This window comes from Mustelus asterias, chromosome 14 (assembly GCF_964213995.1).
Source record: "Mustelus asterias chromosome 14, sMusAst1.hap1.1, whole genome shotgun sequence".
Taxonomy (NCBI): domain Eukaryota; kingdom Metazoa; phylum Chordata; class Chondrichthyes; order Carcharhiniformes; family Triakidae; genus Mustelus; species Mustelus asterias.
Genome location: NC_135814.1, coordinates 78106435 through 78126020, shown reverse-complemented (window position 1 = coordinate 78126020; position 19586 = coordinate 78106435). Strand labels below are relative to the sequence as shown.

At 47.8% G+C, this 19586-nt stretch overlaps 1 protein-coding gene across 4 annotated transcripts in view; it reads left to right on the top strand.

Moving 5' to 3' along the window:
• Window positions 1–19586, top strand: part of ftcdnl1 (formiminotransferase cyclodeaminase N-terminal like 1) — an 80529-nt gene that overhangs the window by 12967 nt on the left and 47976 nt on the right. For all 4 annotated transcript variants that reach the window (XM_078228678.1, XM_078228680.1, XM_078228679.1 and 1 more), the window contains exons 2-3: window positions 12488–12622; window positions 12709–12804. In XM_078228678.1, coding sequence (XP_078084804.1) covers window positions 12508–12622; window positions 12709–12804 — 211 coding nt within the window. In that variant the 5' untranslated portion in view covers window positions 12488–12507. The remainder of the gene's footprint in view (window positions 1–12487; window positions 12623–12708; window positions 12805–19586) is intronic.

Here is a 19586-nt window from a genome sequence, read left to right as displayed (position 1 = left end):
TATTCAATCTCTCTCTGTAACTCAGCTTTTCAAGTCCTGGCAACATCCTTGTGAACCTTCTCTGCACTCTTTCAACCTTATTTACGTCCTTCCTGTAACTAAGTGACCAAAACTGTACACAATACTCTAAATTCGGCCTCACCAATGCCTTATATAACCTTACCATAACACTTTAACTTTTATACTCGATACTCCGACTTATAAAGGCCAATGTACCAAAGGCACTCTTTACGACCCTATCCACCTGTGACATCACTTTCAGGGAATTCTGCACCTGTATTCCCAGATCCCTCTGTTCAACTGCACTCTTCAGAGTCCTACCATTTACCCTGTACGTTCTTCTTTGGTTTGTCCTTCCAAAGTGCAATATCTCACACTTGTCTGCGCTAAATTCCATTTGCCATTTTTTAGCCCATTTTTCTAGCTGGTCCAAATCCCTCTGCAAGCTTTGAAAACCTTCCTCACCGTCCACTACACCTCCAATCTTGTATCCCTCTATTCCCAGTCTGTTCATGTGGCTATCTAGATAAGTCTTAAACGATCCCAGCGTGTCCGTCTCAATCATCTTGCTTGGCAGTGCATTCCAGGCCCCCACCACCCTCTGTGTAAAATGCGTCCCCTTGACATCTGTGTTGAATCTTGCCCCCCTCACCTTTGAACCCGTGACTCCTTGTGTTCGTCAATGGTCTCCCTTAAAAGGGAGGTCTGTGCCCCATCCACACCCCTAGCTATAAGTGAGTCCCAGTCAATATAGGGGAAGTTAAAATCACCTACCACAACAACCCCGTTACTTTTACACCTTGCTAAAATCTGCTACATATCTGTTCCTCTATCTCCTGCTGGCTGTTGGGAAGCCTATAATAAACCCCCAACATTGTGACTACACCCTTCTATTCCTGAGCTCTACCCATATTGGGCAGCACGGTGGCACAGTGGCTAGCACTGCTGTCTCACAGCGCCAGGGACCCAGGTCATACTTCCCATCTCAGAGGACCGAGAAGTTCTGGAACTTACGTTGTGCCTGTCTGCCGCCATTGACGTTGAGGCTGGCTATGGTTACCTTCATGTCACAAGCTTGGTGTTCCCGTCACCAACACCACTTCGTGAAACAAAATGAAATGTAAAATAATGAGGGGCACAGATCAGCTTGAGAGTCAATATCTTTTCCCAAAGGTAGGGGAGCCTAGAACTAGAGGGCATAGGTTTAAGGTGAGACGGGAGAGATACAAAAGTGTCCAGACAGGCAATTTTTTCACACAGAGGGTGGTGAGTGTCTGGAACAAGCTGCCAGAAGTAGTAGTAGAGGCAGGTACAATTTTGTCTTATAAAAAGCACTTAGACATTTACACGGGTAAAATAGATATAAAGGGATATGGGCCAAATGCAGGCAATTGGGATTATCTTAGGGGTTTAAAAAAAAAGGGTGGCATGGACAAGTTGGGCCGAAGGGCCTGTTTCCATGCTGTAAACCTCTATGACTCTATGACAGTTCCTGGTGCTTGAGGAGAGCAAGATGCCCTATGAACCCAGAGAGGAAACCTTGCAGTTGGCGCTGTTCATTCCGGATCAAATCCAGTGCCATCTTTGAATAGGCACACACGGACCGGACCAGCAACGCCAGATCTGACCAGTGGTCGAGGGCTAGCTGTACTCTATCCTCACGACCGCAATGCTCCAGCAAAAAAGTCCCGGAGATCCCCAGGGGGGGTGAGGGGCAACTTGGTGGGGGGGGCATGAGGGTGTCCACACTCTCGCTCCTAATGGACTCCAAATTGTCCCCTGTGCCCACCACCGAGCAGCCATCCTCCTCCAGGCAATCGCCCTCCGTATCCAAGTCCACCGCCATGGAGCCATCAGCTAGCCCCAACTCCACCTCAGTTCCACCCCCAGGATCGAAGGAGGAGGGGTCCCCTTTGGGATTCTCCCTGGTCTCTGGGTCAGAGGGTGGTCATGATGTGGAGATGCCGTATGGACTCTATCTTGGTTTCCAGGCTGCGGCGTTTGCTGTAGAGCTGGTGTATGAGGTGGTTGAGGAGGGTGAGAGAGGTGCGACGGCAAAGTCTCTCAGCGTAGTCTGTGTTATAGAACATAGAACATTACAGCACAGTACAGGCCCTTCGGCCCTCGATGTTGCGCCGACCAGTGGTACCAATCTAAAGCCCCTCTAACCTACACTATTCCAATATCATCCATATGTTTATCAAATAACCACTTGAACGCTCTCAACGTTGACGAGTCCACCACCGCTGCAGGCAAGGCATTCCACGCCCTTACTACTCTCTGAGTAAAGAACCTACCTCTAACATCTGTCCTATATCTCTCACCCCTCAATTTAAAGCTATGTCCCCTCGTGCTAGCCAACACCATCCGAGGAAAAAGGCTCTCACTATCCAGCCTATCTAATCCTCTGATCATCTTGTATGCCTCTATTAAGTCACCTCTTAACCTTCTTCTCTCTAACGAAAACAACCTCAAGCCCCTCAGCCTTTCCTCATACGATTTTCCCACCATACCAGGCAACATCCTGGTAAATCTCCTCTGCACCCTTTCCAACACTTCCACATCTTTCCTATAATGCGGCAACCAGAACTGTACGCAATACTCCAAATGCGGCCGCACCAGAGTTTTGTACAGTTGCAGCATGACCTCCTGGCTCCGAAACTCAATCCCTCTACCAATAAAAGCGAACACACCGTACGCCTTCTTAGCAACCCTATCAACCTTAGGGGGGGCTTCTTCACGCAGAGAGTGGTGGGAGTGTGGAATGAGCTGCCGGATAAAGTGGTAAATGCGGGGTCACTTTTAACATTTAAGAAAAACTTGGACAGTTCATGGATGAGAGGGGTGTGGAGGGATATGGTCCAAGTGCAGGTCAGTGGGACTAGGCATAAAATGGTTCGGCACAGACAAGAAGGGCCAAAAGGCCTGTTTCTGAGCTGTAATTTTCTATGGTTCTAACCTGGGTTATAGGTTGACCTGAGTGGGTTCGTGATCAGAGGGTGGTGGCAGCTCAGACCCCAGCTTTGTCCAGACACAGAGAGAACCCGTGAGTCTGGAAAAAACACCGGTTCCGGGGCGGGGTGCCCTGTGCTTGGGACTGGGATGGGTTGGGACTCCTCACCACCACTACCCAAAGATCCAAACAATGGGGTGCCGCCGCAGCCCCCCTGACATTCTAAAAATGAACTCCTCCGGGGTACAAAATGAGGCCTCGGTGGTCCCGCTTGCACCTGGCCCTGGGGAGTCCCACTCGGGGGACTGCGGCAGCAGGTGTTTAATTTTCTTCTTTTTGCCCCCACTCAGGATGAGGCACAAAAGCGGGCAGGGCATGAAGCTGGAGGGGCGGGGCGGGGCGGGGGGGGGGGGGCGCTGCAAGGAAGCCGCTACCTCATCATTGGGAGTGGAGATGTTGACAACTCCACAAATTATGGGGGCCTTCCCCTCCGAGGCGTAGTGCCGTTACTTTCGGGGGACACCCCTTCCCTTGGGCGCTCCGCTTGTCTTAGCCCCCTCCTTGCTACACCCATCCTTAATCCTGGCTTTTGCAATCCTTTTAAGGGAGACCATTGGCTCATTGATGCGCGCCTCACCACGGCTGGACCCAGGGACCTGCGTCTTCCGGCCCTGTGGATGCGCATTCCCCCTCCCCACCAGCAGCCGAGGCTCCCCTTGTGGGCAGCCTGTAGTAGTATCAGTGGGAGGGGGAGGGCCTGCCTTGATGGTTTCAGCGGCCTTGGAGGCAGGGAAATTCTTCCAGACGTAACCCACCTCCTTAAATGCATGGCACAGCACACCCTCCACAGAAGACGCGGTATAGAAACATAGAAAAACTACAGCACAATACAGGCCCTTCAGCCCACAAAGCTGTGCCGAATATGTCCCTACCTTAGCGATTACTAGGCTTACCTATAACCCTCTATCTTACTAAGTTCCATGTTCTTATCTAAAAGTCTCTTAAAAGACCCTATCGAATCTGCCTCCACCACTGTTGCTGGCAACCCATTCCATGCACCCACCACCCTCTGAGTGAAAAAATTACCCCTGACATATGTGATGCCCTCTTGCGAGATCTCAAAACTTCCTTCCAGGAAGTCGTCCCTTGCTAGATGTACAAACACCTGGCACCTAAAGGAATAAACATGTGCAGGCTGGCTTCCTGCTGACCAAGCGGGACCGGTACCAACTTGAAGCCGACCTCCCCCAGAAGGCGGAGGTGGGGAAGAAGAAGTCCACTGAGAACAAAGGGCAGGACGTTGGACAATATTAGTCTCTGGGCAGTGGCCTCAAGAGGGGTCCAATGCCAGGAAGGTCCTAACCACTGTGAGCCCCTTTTCCAGAGTGAGGTGGACCGCCAGCTTGGTCTTCAGGAAGTAAATTGCCTTCCCATACATTCTCGAGGCTGCTACAATGACTGAGGCACCGACAACCCCGGCCATTGCCCGGACGCAAGCCTCGATAGTCATGTTGGGGTGGGTGTAGCACTTCACTCCGAGTTTCTTGGTTATTAAATTAAATGGCGATGGAGCTGAGGGAGCAGCAGGGGCTCGGGATGCCACCACTGCCGTTTTGGCAGCCCGGGAGGGCTCCGCCACTGGCGAAGGTGGTGGTGTCATCATCTGGGTGGTGCTACACTCACCCCAAGCAATTTTTTTAATAGTGTAAAGTGGAGGCGGGGGGGGGGGGGGGGGGGCGGCGGGGGAGGTGGCGCAAGGGCCTGGGGCCTCCAGGCCCCAGGCCCTTCCAGTCCAGGCCTCTCTCCCCTATGCAGCAGCCCAGCTCAGTTCAGCTCCAGAAAACTCTGGCAAAAGATCTTCTAACAGTAGCAAAGGATTCAGCAGCAAGCGCCAACCTGTTGTAAAAATGTGGCAGTCAGCTCACACTCAGTCCAAATGCCTCCTGCTCTTCCCTCCTTCCTCGGGTGTAGTAGGCCTTCAAGCCTCCAGGCCTCAGGAGGGAATCTGCACGTTAATGTCAGTGGGGGAAGCACCTCTGCGCACTGCTCTGAAAATCAAGGTGCTCAAATCATTCATTGGCTACAGCGGGTGGCATACATTGGCAGTGACTTACATCTGTCATGGCATCTCCAGAGCCCAGGAAAGATCCCCACCCTCCCTGGGGCCCTGCATACCCAGCACCCAGATATGGGCCCAGGTGCCAGCATGCACACACAGCTCAGGTAGGAGTCAGACTATTTTGCACTAGTGCATCATCACAATGGCACATAGTGAGTCGTCATCATCCTCCTGCCTGCCACAGAAACTTGCTAACACAGCATACCCAGGCCCACCACTCTGGTGTTACAATATTCAGGAGATTATAGGACTGCATGGGCTTTGGGGGCGGGGGGGGGGGGGGGTGTGCGGCAATGGAACCCGCGTGCGGCAACACAAGCCCCTAGTGACCAAAGCGCGCAGTGATCAAGACCTTCCTCGCCACCCTCGCATGCCTGACCCTTGCTGCCACCAGCCTTCCACCGCCTGGGTGGTGTTGCTTGTTATTGTCGTCCCCCTGCTCCTCTTCCTCCTCCTGCTGGGCAGCCTCCTCCCTATCGACACCCAGCTGGTTGGGCTCCACATCCTCCTCCTCCAAAAGGTCTTCTTGTTGCTGTGCTAGGTTGTGTCGGGCACAGCACACCACCACAATGTGGGACAATATCAGGGGGCTACATCGGAGGGCCCTGCCAGAGCTGTCCAGGCACCTGAACCCCATTTTGAGGAGCCCTGTGCACTGCTTCACTATTGAACGGGTGGCAATGTGGGCTTCATTAAATCGGGTCTCTGCCTCAATCTCAGGCCTCCACACAGGCGTCATCAGCCAAGTCTGAAGCGGGTACCCCATGTCCCCCACGAGCAATCCCTGCACACTGGGCTCCCCCTCAAAGACCTCCAGGATATTGGAGCTCCTCAATATAAAGCTGTCGTGCATGCTGTTGGAGTGTCTGGTGCAGACGTACATAATGTTGAGTTGTTGATCACACACCAACTGCACATTTATTAAATGGAAGCCCTTTCTGTTCATGAATCTTCCTGGATTTTTCACCGGGCCTTGAGGGTGATGTGGGTGCAGTCTATAGCCCCCTGCACATTTGGCATCCCCGTTATAGCCACAAATCCTGCAGCCTGGGCTTCCTGCTGGGCCTGGTCTAGGTCATATTTAATATACTGGCCAGCCTGAGCATACAGGGCATCCTTCACACACATGTGGACGAATGATTGTGAAATTCCACAAAGGTCTCCACTGGTGGTCTAGGAGGACCCGGTGGTGTAAATGTTTAAGGCGGCCATGAGTTTCACAGCCACCGGGAGTGGGTGCCCCCTGTGCTCCGAGGTGCCAGGTCCTGCAACAAATGGCAGAGGTGTTGCACTGTCTCCGGGCAGCACATGATGTCCAATAGTTGCTCAAAGGACACTTGCGTGTGGAACTGCTGGGGTCTCCGCACCCTCCTTCTCCTCTCCTCCCCCCCCCCCGCCCCGGGGCGAATGGTGGCCAAGTCCTGCCTCCGGCGGCCGTCTCCCTTCTCTCCTGCGAATGGTAAGGCCTGGGCCTCCTCTGCCTGCAATTCATCCTCATGCTCCTCCTCCTCCGCTCCAGCAGCAACCAAAAGAACAGCAAGATCAATGGGTTGCATTGCAAAAACCATCTCATCAATCTAAAGGGGGGGCTGGGTTTGGGAAGGGGAGTGACAGATGGAGAGGTTAACAAACTCTGCTCACCCCCAGCCCAGCAACACACACACCCCACATTTACCCCCACAGCACTCCAGAATGGCAACATAGCACCCCCCTGCCACCCCCAACCTCACAAGCACACACCCAGAATCCATACAGTAGTGGTCCAGATAGTGCTGCTGGGCAAATCCTGAGGCTGCAGCACTGCTACTTCAGAGAGTTTCCAGCCCATCCCCACCTGCAAAGTGCTTGCTACTGCCAGCACTAGGACCCAGAGTCAGCACTCAGACCCGAGTCCATGCTGAGGGTCTGAAGCCGGACCCCATGAGCAACAACAGCCCCCCACACACTCACAGGTCCCCCCCGACGAAACGCAACATGGCCGTCATGAAACAACGTGAGCAGCATGGAGCAGTTTGAAAGCAGAGACTTACCTCCTTGGTCACCCTCACTGCTTCAGCGCCTGAAACTGACTTGTATTCTTGAGGTGCATTCTAGCTGCAGTGAATGAGGTTGTTAAGGAAGGTAAGTTGGGACAATTGGGAGTGAAGCTCGCTAATTACATTGTGATGAATTGACGTTTCAGCCATTTTGGATGGGGCCCGATCGTGTCGATTTTTTTGTAAAATGGGAATGGACATGAAAACGGGTGCCATTCCCGCTAGTCGCATCACCCCCGATTTTACGACTTTTTCCTGCCGCAAAATGGGCGTGATGAGGTCGTACAATTCTGCCCTATATGTGTTCTAAATCAGAGCTGAAGAAGTTAAAGGAAACTAAATAGAGGATTTGGGGGAAAAACGTAAATTTATGATATTTCAAATGTTAGAATGTAGGGTTCTTATTTGCTTTTTCATTGGTCCAAACTGACCAATCCAAACAAAAATGTAAAGCAGGAAATATCTCGGTAATCATCACAGGGGACTGAATTTTAAATGAACAATGGGACTGGGAACGGATGCATCGCCGCAGCAGATAACCATAGCATAAAAGACCTCAGAGAAGTCTGCATGAATTGGCACACAGTTGCTACCAAATGAGTGCAGCTTCCTGAGCATCTGGACTGCAACTATAGGGCAATTGGGGTGAGTGAGCCAACATGGATCATAGGGGCAAATATGGCAGGGTGTGTTGGGGGTGCCCAGGAAATCTACAGTCGATTTGACAGCAAAGAAGACCAGAACTGGCAATGGGAATAAGCTAATTTGAAATGGGGATGAGAAGCACCTGCAGTAGCAGATGCGGCAGGCCGGGCATGAGCAGTGCAGAGGAGAGGATGACAGGCAGGAAGGTAATGAAGGGGTACAGCCAAAGAATAAGCTCCTTTGGTATGTCAGTGCAATAGTGCTGCTGGAGGCTTTTCTAATCCACGCAGATGGTCTCTGATCTATACCACATGGTAGGGAATCACCCCAGACCTCCCAGGTTTTGTGGACATGGTCCTTCTGTTGGCAGGGAGGTTCCTCAATAGGAAGAGCTTCTGCCCTCTAAACATTCAGCTGATAGGGACCACAACAAGCACTTTATGCCAGTGTGCGCATACTATTCTGGCAGTTGAGACTAAACTGCCCTCCCTCACCACTTCCAGTGGAACAATCACATGAGATTTGACAATCTTCATAATGGTGCTGGATTTGTGAGCCTTGCCTAGGGCTCAATAATGCTGTGAGGTGCAGCAGAGCACTGTGGGCCTTCAGGCCTGTGAGTTTGCTGCTGACGACAGGACCAGAGTTGTGTAGCATTTGACTCACATTACCAGATCTAGGAAGGTCATTGAAACGCTTGTACTGAACCCAGAACCTCTTCACAATGCTGACACTACTCATGGCAAGGACCACCTCCAGTCTTTGTTCCATCATTTGGCTGGGTGGCCTCTGGTAAAGAATATTTCTCTTGAGCTGCCATGGCTCCTATACCACCTCGAGGGACTCATCATGAGGAGAGCCTTGCCACGGATGGGTTACTGCCTGCTGCTCTGCACTCCTACATTTGTGGTGAAATGGCCAATACCATGATGGCTACTGTTGCCCTTTGAATCAGCTTCATTCTTTGTAAATCACAACTTCTCCCTGCACCAGCCGCTACTAATTGAATAGTGATCTAAACCTGAGGTAAACTCATGCCCTTTTCTTCCAAAATCATGCCACATAACTATTTCCAAACTGGTACAGTGCCAGGACCCAGTTCTGTCAATGTTGGTGTCCTGACCCCTGAATGAATAGCCAGCCCATGGTATCGGTGAGACACAGTCTTTGAATATTGAACAGGCACCAGCTTTCCCACCTGATGTGAGAACACAGCAGCATGGCTCAATTATCAAGCTCTGACCCCCATGTAACACTGAGATAAAGATGAAAACTCTTTACAAGCTGCTACATCAGTGGTCAGCCTCCATACTGCAGACCTTGCAACATACATAAGCAATAGTATGGGAGACGGACTCTTAACACTTGCTGAAGTTTCAGTTGCATTTCAAATCTTAGTTACAAATGAACATGGCAGTATTCTCTGATTGCATTATTATTACATTCAACTGTTTATTAACTCGTATGAAAGCAAGAAAACAGATAATAAAGAACCTGTTTAATGACTGAATTGCTAAAGTACCAGTTTTCCTTTTCCAAAGGTTGTACTTAAGCCCCTGTTAATCAAGGTGAAACCATTGCATGCTCATAAAATGTAACAACCCTATGTGTTCAAGATGAAAGCTAATCATTTAATTTATAGCCATGGCTTTTATCGTCTTAAAGAGTCATTTATTTTGTGTGTTTGTGAACAGGGTAGTGCAGAAATATTATTTCCGTAAAAAATACAACAGAACTGCCTTTTACAATATTGCATAATCATAAAAGCTTTGAAGTGTGAAGACTTCACATTTTCTTCTACAATGTAGGTTTGGTGTTACTTGGTAGTACAGGTAATTGCAATATTGGCAAGTTCAGCTATTGCAAATACCAGTGATTTTATATCCATCTGTTCTGATGAAAGGTCGTTGACCTGATTGTTTCCCTTTCCACAGATGCTGCTTGATCTGCTGAATGTTTCCAGCATTCTGCTTTCATTTTAGATCCTCAGTGCTCATTACTGTCAGCTTTCTTGCAGTAAGGCTGCACCAATTCATGCTCACGTTGTTAACTTGGTGAGCGTCTATCGCCATGTATATCCTAAACTCTGCTTAAAATAAATGTCATGATGTGGAGATGCTGGCGTTGGACTCGGGTAAACACAGTAAGAAGTTTAATAACACCAGGTTAAAGTCCAACAGGTTTATTTGGTAGCAAAAGCCACACAAGCTTTCGGAGCTCCAAGCCCCTTCTTCAGGTGAGTGGGAATTCTGTTCACAAACAGGGCATATAAAGACACAGACTCAATTTACATGAATAATGGTTGGAATGCGAATACTTACAGCTAATCAAGTCTTTAAGATACAAACAACGTGAGTGGAGAGAGCATCAAGACAGGCTAAAAAGATGTGTATTGTCTCCAGACAGGATAGCCAGTGAAACTCTGCAGGTCCAGGCAGGCTGTGGGGATTACAAATAGTGTGACATGAACCCAATATCCCGGTTGAGGCCGTCCACATATGTGTGGAACTTGGCTATCAGTTTCTGCTCAGCGACTCTGCGCTGTCGTGTGTCGTGAAGGCCGCCTTGGAGAACGCTTACCCGAATATCAGAGGCCGAATACCCGTGACCGCTGAAGTGCTCCCCAACAGGAAGAGAACAGTCTTGCCTGGTGATTGTCGAGCGGTGTTCATTCATCCGTTGTCACAGCGTCTGCATCGTTTCCCCAATGTACCATGCCTCCGGACATTCTTTCCTGCAGCGTATCAGGTAGACAATGTTGGCCGGGTTGCAAGAGTGTGTACCGTGTACCTGGTGGATGGTGTTCTCACGTGAGATGATGGCATCTGTGTCGATGATCCGGCACGTCTTGCAGAGGTTGCTGTGGCAGGGTTGTGTGGTGTCATGGTCACTGTTCTCCTGAAGGCTGGGTAGTTTGCTGCGGACAATGGTCTGTTTGAGGTTGTGCGGTTGTTTGAAGGCAAGAAGTGGGGGTGTAGGGGTGGCCTTGGCGAGATGTTCGTCTTCATCAATGACATGTTGAAGGCTCCGGAGGAGATGCCGTAGCTTCTCCACTCCGGGGAAGTACTGGACGACAAAGGGTACTCTGTCCACCGTGTCCCGTGTTTGTCTTCTGAGGAGGTCGGTGCGGTTTTTCGCTGTGGCGCGTCGGAACTGTTGATCGATGAGTCGAGCGCTATATCCTGTTCATATGAGGGCATCTTTCAGCGTCTTTTGCGATCCTCCTCATCCGAGCAGATCCTGTGTATACGGAGGGCTTGTCCGTAGGGGATGGCTTCTTTAACGTGTTTAGGGTGGAAGCTGGAGAAGTGGAACATCATGAGGTTATCCGTGGGCTTGCGGTACAGTGAGGTGCTGAGGTGACCGTCCTTAATTGAGATGCGTGTGTCCAAGAATGCAACCGATTCCGGAGAGTAGTCCATGGTGAGTCTGATGGTGGGAAGGAACTTGTTGATGTCATCATATAGTTGTTTCAGTGATTATTCACCATGTGTCCAAAGGAAGAAAATGTCATCGATGTATCTAGTGTATAGCATCGGTTGAAGGTCTCGTGCGGTGAAGAAGTCTTGTTTGAACCTGTGCATGAAGATGTTGGCATATTGAGGTGCGAATTTGGTCCCCATGGCTGTTCCGTGTGTCTGGATGAAGAACTGCTTGTTGAAGGTGAAGATATTGTGGTCCAGGATGAAGCGGATGAGTTGTGAAATTGCATCTGGAAACTGGCAGTTGTTGGCGTTGAGTACTGAGGCCATTGCAGCAATGCCATCATCGTGGGGGATGCCGGTGTAGAGTGCTGAGACATCCATTGTGATGAGGAGTACTCCTGGTTCAACTGCTCCATGTGTGCCGAGTTTCTGTAGGAAGTCCATAGTGTCGCGACAAAAGCTGGAGGTTCTTTGTACAATGGGTTTCAGGATGCCCTCGACAGAGCCGGAGAGGTTCTCGCACAGGGTCCCATTGCCCGATACAATGGGACGGCCGGGTGTGTTTGCCTTGTGTATCTTCGGGAGGCAGTAGAGATCTCCAACGCGGGGAGTACGTGGGATGAGAGCACAGGGGGTGTTCTGAAGGTCCAGATCAAAGGTCTTGATCAGAGTGTTGAGTTGACGGGTGTGCTCTTTGGTCGGATCTGCAGGTAACTGTCTGTAGTGTTCCTCGTTGTTTAGTTGTCGGTACACTTCTTTGCAGTAATCCGTTTTGTTCAATATGACGATGGCCCCTCCTTTGTCTGCTGGTTTGATGACAATGTCTTGGTCTTGAGAGCGCGGATGGCGTTGCGTTGTGCTTGGGTGATGTTCGGGGCTGTCTTGTGAGTGCAGCTGATGAATTTTGTGTTGACGCACCTCCTGATGGCTTGGGCATACATGTCAAGTAGAGGGCAGCGGAGGAGTCCAATTCGACTCTTTCCTCTTCGGATGCACTGCGGATCTCTCTGTCTCTGTAAAATAAATGTGGCAGCAGACTATGTAGGTGCATTTGTGCTGTTCTCTACTGAATGAAAGGAGAGTGCAGAGTGAAGACAAGGTAATTTTCCACAGTCAGAAAGTATTGCCGAGTAATTTTTCAAATTCCCTGTGTGCATCTCTGTTACATAGCAGCATTTGAAGGGAGCTGGTGTTAGGTCTCTCTCTTGATTGGGCAGTTATAAGCACCACAAGGGGAAATTCATTAATAATGGATTTATTTTAAAAACGAGATCAAAACAAAATAATTTTCATATTCTACTGTTTTTAGTTTTCTGGTCAGACCAAAATATGGCATCCCCAAGACTAGGTTTCCGTCTGGCTGTCTGTTTGCTGAACATTTCTGAAGCTAGAAAGCAAGATGTTGTGGAAACGATTGCTAAAGCTGCACTCTGTGATAAGCCAGGTACATTTAGATTTTTTATTGCTGAAACTATGAGCAAAATATAATTCCTGAAATGTTTGTAAGACATTTTTGTGCCTTGATTGCAGGCCAGAAGAAAATACAGACAACTGTGCTGAATATATTTTCAGATTATGACTATAACAGATCCGTCTTAACTCTTGCTGGTCCCATTGAGACATTAGGTAAGAATTCACAGTAGACATGTTTGCTCTTAAAAGTACCATTTTTGTTATCAACTCCAGAAGTAACTAAATAATACCCTGCTCAAAGACAAATGTTTGACTCCATAATAAGGCCCCAAGTTCAATTGTCAGGCTTGATTTGGGTTCTGTTCCTCCGTGAGTTTGGTATTTACAAGATAGGCCACTAAGTAGAACAATAATTGGGTCATGAAATTCCTAGTCATGTTGTTAGGATGAAAGGAAGAAAAATTGGTTGTACCAGCTGCCTTGCAGAAGTATGACCCTGCCAAACTGATTCTAAATCTCATTAGTATTCCCACATAGTAAATTCCCTATCTTCTTGGGCCGTTTCTGAAGGAAGGTAAGGGAGGAAGGGAAGAAAATTCACTGACAAATCAATCTCAAACACCATTTACTATTAGGGTTACCACATTTAGCTACTTGCAGAAGTGGACAGTGCATGAGAAGGAATCGGGTTGGATTGCACATAGAACATTACAGCGCAGTACAGGCCCTTCTGCCCTCGATGTTGCGCCGACCAGTGAAACCAATCTAAAGCCCATCTAACCTACACTATTCCAATATCATCCATATGTTTATCCAATAACCATTTGAATGCTCTTAATGTTGACGAGTCTACTACTGCTGCAGGCAGGGCATTCCATGCCCTTACTACTCTCTGAGTAAAGAACCTACCTCTAACATCTGTCCTATATCTCTCACCCCTCAATTTAAAGCTATGTCCCCTAGTGTTAGCCATCACCATCCAAGGAAAAAGGCTCTCACTATCCACCTTATCTAATCCTCTGATCATCTTGTATGCCTCTATTAAGTCACCTCTTAACCTTCTCTCTAACGAAAACAACCTCAAGCCCCTCAGCCTTTCCTCATACGATTTTCCCACCATACCAGGCAACATCCTGGTAAATCTCCTCTGCACCCTTTCCAACACTTCCACATCCTTCCTATAATGTGGCGACCAGAACTGTACACAATACTCCAAGTGCGGCCGCACCAGAGTTTTGTACAGTTGCAACATGACCGCCTGGCTCCGAAACTCAATCCCTCTACCAATAAAAGCTAACACACCGTACGCCTTCTTAACAACCCTATCAACCTGGGTGCCAACTTTCAGGGATCTATGCACATGGACACCCAGATCCCTCTGTTCATCCACACTACCAAGTATCTTACCATTAGCCCAGTACTCTGTATTCCTGTTACTCCTTCCAAAGTGAATCACCTCGCACTTTTCCTCATTAAACTCCATTTGCCACCTCTCAGCCCAGCTCTGCAGCTTATCTATGTCCCTCTGTAACCTGCCACTTCCCTCCGCACTGTCTAGAACTCCACCGACTTTAGTGTCATCTGCAAATTTACTAACCCATCCTTCTACGCCCTCATCCAGGTCATTAATAAAAATGACAAACAGCAGTGGCCCTAAAACAGATCCTTGCGGTACACCACTAGTAACTGAACTCCAGGATGAATATTTCCCATCAACCACCACCCTCTGTTTTCTTCCAGCTCACCAATTCCTGATCCAAACCACTAAATCACCCTCAATCCCATGTGTCCGTATTTTCTGCAAAAGCTTACCATGGGGAACTTTATCAAACGCTTTGCTGAAATCCATATACACCACATCAACCGCTTTACCCTCATCCACCTCTTTGGTCACCTTCTCAAAGAACTCAATAAGGTTTGTGAGGCACGACCTACCCTTCACAAAACCGTGCTGACTATCCCTAATCAAATTATTCCTTTCCAGGTGATTATAAATCCTATCTCTTATCATCCTTTCCAATACCTTGCCCACAACAGAAGTAAGGCTCACTGGTCTATAATTACCAGGGTTGTCCCTACTCCCCTTTTTGAACAAGGGGACAACATTTGCTATCCTCCAGTCTTCTGGCACTGTTCCTGTAGACAATGACGACCCAAAGATCAAAGCCAAAGGCTCTGCAATCTCCTCTCTAGCCTCCCAGAGAATCTTAGGATCAATCCTATCCGGCCCAGGGGACTTATCTATTTTTACCCTTTCCAGAATTGCTAACACCTCCTCCTTATGAACATCAATCCCATCCAGTCCAACAGCCTGCATCTCAGTACTCCCCTCGACACTGTTCCTCTCCAGTGTGAATACTGACAAAAAATATTCATTTAGTGCCTCTCCTATCTCTTCAGACTCCACGCACAACTTCCCACTCCTGTCCTTGACTGGCCCTAATCTTACCCTAGTCATTCTTTTACTCCTGACATACCTATAGAAAGCTTTAGGGTTTTCCTTGATCCCACCTGCCAAAGACTTCTCATGTCCCCTCCTGGCTCTTCTTAACTCTTTCTTTAGGTCCTTCCTGGCTAACTTGTAACTCTCAAGCTCCCTAACTGAGCCTTCACGTCTCATCTTTACATAAGTTTCCTTCTTCCTCTTCACAAGAGATTCAACCTCCTTAGTAAACCACGGTTCCCTCACACGTCTGCTTCCTCCCTGCCTGACAGGTACATATTTATCAAGGACGCGTAGCAGCTGTTCCTTGAACAAGTTCCACATTTCAATTGTGCCCATCCCCTGCAGTTTCCTTCCCCAACCTATGCCAGCTGAACCTCGCCTAATCGCATCATAATTTCCTTTCCCCCAGCTATAACTCTTGCCCTTTGGTATATACCGATCCTTTTCCATAGCTAAGGTAAATGTAATCGAATTGTGGTCACTGTCACCAAAGTGCTCACCTACCTCCAAATCTAACACCTGGCCTGGTTCATTACCCAGTACCAAATCCAATGTGGCCTCGCCTCTTGTTGGTCTATCTACATACTGTGTCAGGAAGCCTTCCTGCACACATTGGACAAAAACCGACCCCTCCAAAGTACTCGAACTATAGCTTTTCCAGTCAATATTTGTAAAGTTAAAGTCCCCCATAACAACTACCCTGCTACTTTCGCTCCTATCCAGAATCATCTTTGCAATCTTTTCCTCTACATCTCTGGAACTTTTCGGAGGTCTATAAAAAACTCCCAACAGGGTGACCTCTCCTTTCCTGTTTCTAACCTCAGCCCATACTACCTCAGTAGACGAGTCCTCATCAAAAGTCCTTTCTGCCATCGTAATACTGTCCTTGACTAACAATACCATACCTCCCCCTCTTTTACCACCTTCCCTGCACTTACTGAAACATCTAAACCCTGGAACCTGCAACGACCATTCCTGTCCCTGCTCTATCCATGTCTCCGAGATGGCCACAACATCGAAATCCCAGGTACCAACCCATGCTGCAAGTTCACCCACCTTATTGTGGTTGCAATCATTGCTTCACTCATAATGAAAATTAATTGAAAAACATTTGTCATGTTAATGAAGAACATTTAGAACATAGAACAGTACAGCAGAGGAACAGGCGCTTTGGCCCATGATGTTGTGCCGAACATGACACCAAATTAAATTAATCCTTTTGCCTGTCTGAGGTCCATATCCTGCTATTCCTTGCATATGCATCTGCTTATCTAAATGCCCCTTTTGTATCTGCCTGCACCATCACCCCTGGCAGCACGTTCCAGACACCTACCACGATCTGTGTAAAAAAGAAACTTGCCCCTCACATCTCATTTGAACTTTCCCCCTCTCACTTTAAGTGCTTGACCTCTAGCATTCGACATTTCAACTCTGGGAAAAAGATTCTGACTGTCAACTCTATCTATGCCTCTCATAATTTATGGACTTCTATCAGGTCTCCTCTCAGCCTCCACCATTCCAGAGAAAACAACCCTAGTTTGTCCAGCGTCTCCTTACAGCTCATACCCACTAATTCAAGCAGCATCCTGGTAAACTTATTTTGCACCCCCTCCAAAGCATCCACATCCTTCCTGTAATGTGGCAACAAGAATTGAATGTAATACTCTCAATGCGGCCTCACCAAAGTTTTATAAAACTGCAACATGACATCTTGACTCTTGTCCTCAATACCCCGACCAATAAAGGCAGGCATGCCATATGCCTTCTTTACCACCCTATCTACTTCTGTGGACACTTTCAGGGAGCTATGGACTTGAACCCCAAGATCCCTCTGTACATCAATGCTGTTCAGAGTCCTGCCATTAACTGTGTACTTACCCTGAACATTTGATCTCCCAAAATGCAGCACCTCACACTTGCCCGGATTAAACTCCATCTGCCATTTCTCCGCCCATATCTGCAACTGATCTATATCCCGCTGTATCCTTTGATAACCTTCTACACTTTCCACAACACCATCTATCTCTGTGTCATCTGCAAACTTACTTACCCACCCACCTGCGTTTCAATCCAAGTCATTTATATATACCACAAACACCAGAGGTCCCAGTATGGATCCCTGCGGAACACCACTCGTCACGGACCACCAGCCAGAAAAACACCCTTCCACCACTACTCTCTGACTTCTATGGGAAAACCAATTCTGAATCCAAGTGGCCAAGTCACCATGGATCACATGCATCTTAATCATCTGGATGAGCCTGTCATGAGGGACCTTGTTGAAAGCCTTACTAAAATCCGTGTAGACATTACCCACTGCTCTACCTTCATCGATCATCTTCGTCACCTCCTCGAAAACATCAATCAAGTTAGTAAGACATGACCTGCTCTGCATTTGTAAAACATAAAGCAGAGCATTAAGTGAGGGAAATGATTTCCTCTTAACTCCAATCTTATATGCCATCAACATCAAATTGTAAAAAATTCAAATTTTTCCAGATGGTGTGTGGCCTGGATGGAAACTGCAGGTGTTGATGTTGCCATGTGCCTGATGATCTTGTCCTCTGGGTGGTAAAGGTCACAGGTTTGGAAGGTGCTCTAGAAGGTGAATTGCTGCAGTGCATCTTGTAGATGGTGCACACTGCAGAAACTGCACCAGTGGTGGAGGGAGTGAATGATTAAGGGCTGCTTTGTCCTGAATCGTGATGAGCTTCTTGAGTGTTTTTGGAACTGTACTCATCCAAGTAAATGTAGAGTAGAGTATTCCATCACATTGCTGACTTGTGCCTTGTAGATGGTGAAAAGCTTTGGGAAGTCAGGAAGAGATTCATTCACAGCTCCTAACCTGCTGCTGTAGTCACAGTATTTATATAGTGTGACAGACAGGAGTGCGAGAAACTGAACTTCCTTTTGATTTTTGATCCTGGCAACCATGAAATGCAGAAACCTTTGCGCCGTGATATGACTGGGGTCAATCTGAAAATGATTCGTAGGTTTATTGGAAGTATGAAACACAAACAGTGTCAGATAGATAAATGGTTTCCTATCAGTGGAAGAGAAAAATGCTCCGAAACATGCATCTCCAGTGCCGACAGAAGAAAAGGTGCTGTGATGAAATTCTTCACACTTGGATTTGCTATGTAAGATCTCCTTCTCATATATTTTTGCTCAGGTCAAATGTAAATTTCAGTTTATACAACTTCTTTCTTTGATCTTGGAATTACATAAATGATGTTTAACATAGAAGATAGGAACAGGAGGAGGCCATTTGGCCCTTCGAGCCTGCTCCACCATTCAATACGATCATGGCTGATCATCCAATTCAAAAGCCTAATCCTGCTTTTTCCCCATAACCTTTGATCCCATTTGCCCCAAGTGCTATATCAAGCTGCCTCGTGAATAAATTCAATGTTTTGGCATCAACTACTTCCTGTAATGAATATGGTAATGAATTCCACAGGCTTACCACTCTTTGAGTAAAGAAATGTTTCCTCACCTCCATTCTAAATGGTCTACCCTGAATCCTCAGACCGTGACCCCTGGTCCTGGACTCCCCCACCATTGGGAATATCCTCCCTGCATTACCTTGTTTAGTCCTGTTAGAATTTTATAAGTCTCTATGGGATCCCCCCCTTATTCATCTGAACTCCAGCGAAAACAATCCTAACCTAGTCAATCGCTCCTCATACATCAGCCTGGTAAACCTTCACTGCACTCCCTCGAGAGCAGGAACATCCTTCCTCAGAAAAGGAGACCAAAACTGCATAAAATACTCTAGGTGTGGCCTCGCCAAGACCCTGTATAATTGCAACAACACATCTCTGCTCCTGTGCTCGAAACTTCTCGCAATGAAGGCCAACATGTCATTTGCCCTCTTTACCGCCTGCTGCACCTGCATGCTTACCTTCAGTGACTGGTGCACAAGGACACCCAGGTCCCATTGCACACTCCCCCTCCCAATTTACAGCCATTCAGGTAGTAATCTGCTTTCTTGTTTTTGCTTACAAATGAATAACCTCACACTTATCCAAATTATACTGCATCTGCCATTGATTAGCCCACTCACCCAACCTGTCCAGATCATTCTGAAAGATCTCTGCATCCTTGTCACAATACACCCTCCCACCCAATTTGGTATCATCTACAAACTTTGAGATGTTACATTTTGTTCCCTAATCCAAATCAAATCATTAATATATATTGTGAATAGCTGGGATCTCAGCACCGATCCCTGTGGCACCCCACTAGTTACTGCCTGCCAATTTGAAAAGCACCCATTAATTCCTACTCTTTGTTTCCTCTCTGTCAACCAGTTTTCTATCCATCTCAATACACTTCCCCCAACCCCATGCGCTTTAATCTTGCACGATAATCTCTTGTGCGGGACTTTGTCAAACGCTTTCTGAAAGTTGAAATATACCACATCGACTGGCTTCCCCCTTGTCAATTCTACTAATGACATCTTCAAAGAATTCCAACAGATTTGTCAAGCATGATTTCCCCTTCATAAATCCATGCTGACTCTGTCTGATCCGGCCACTGCTTTCTA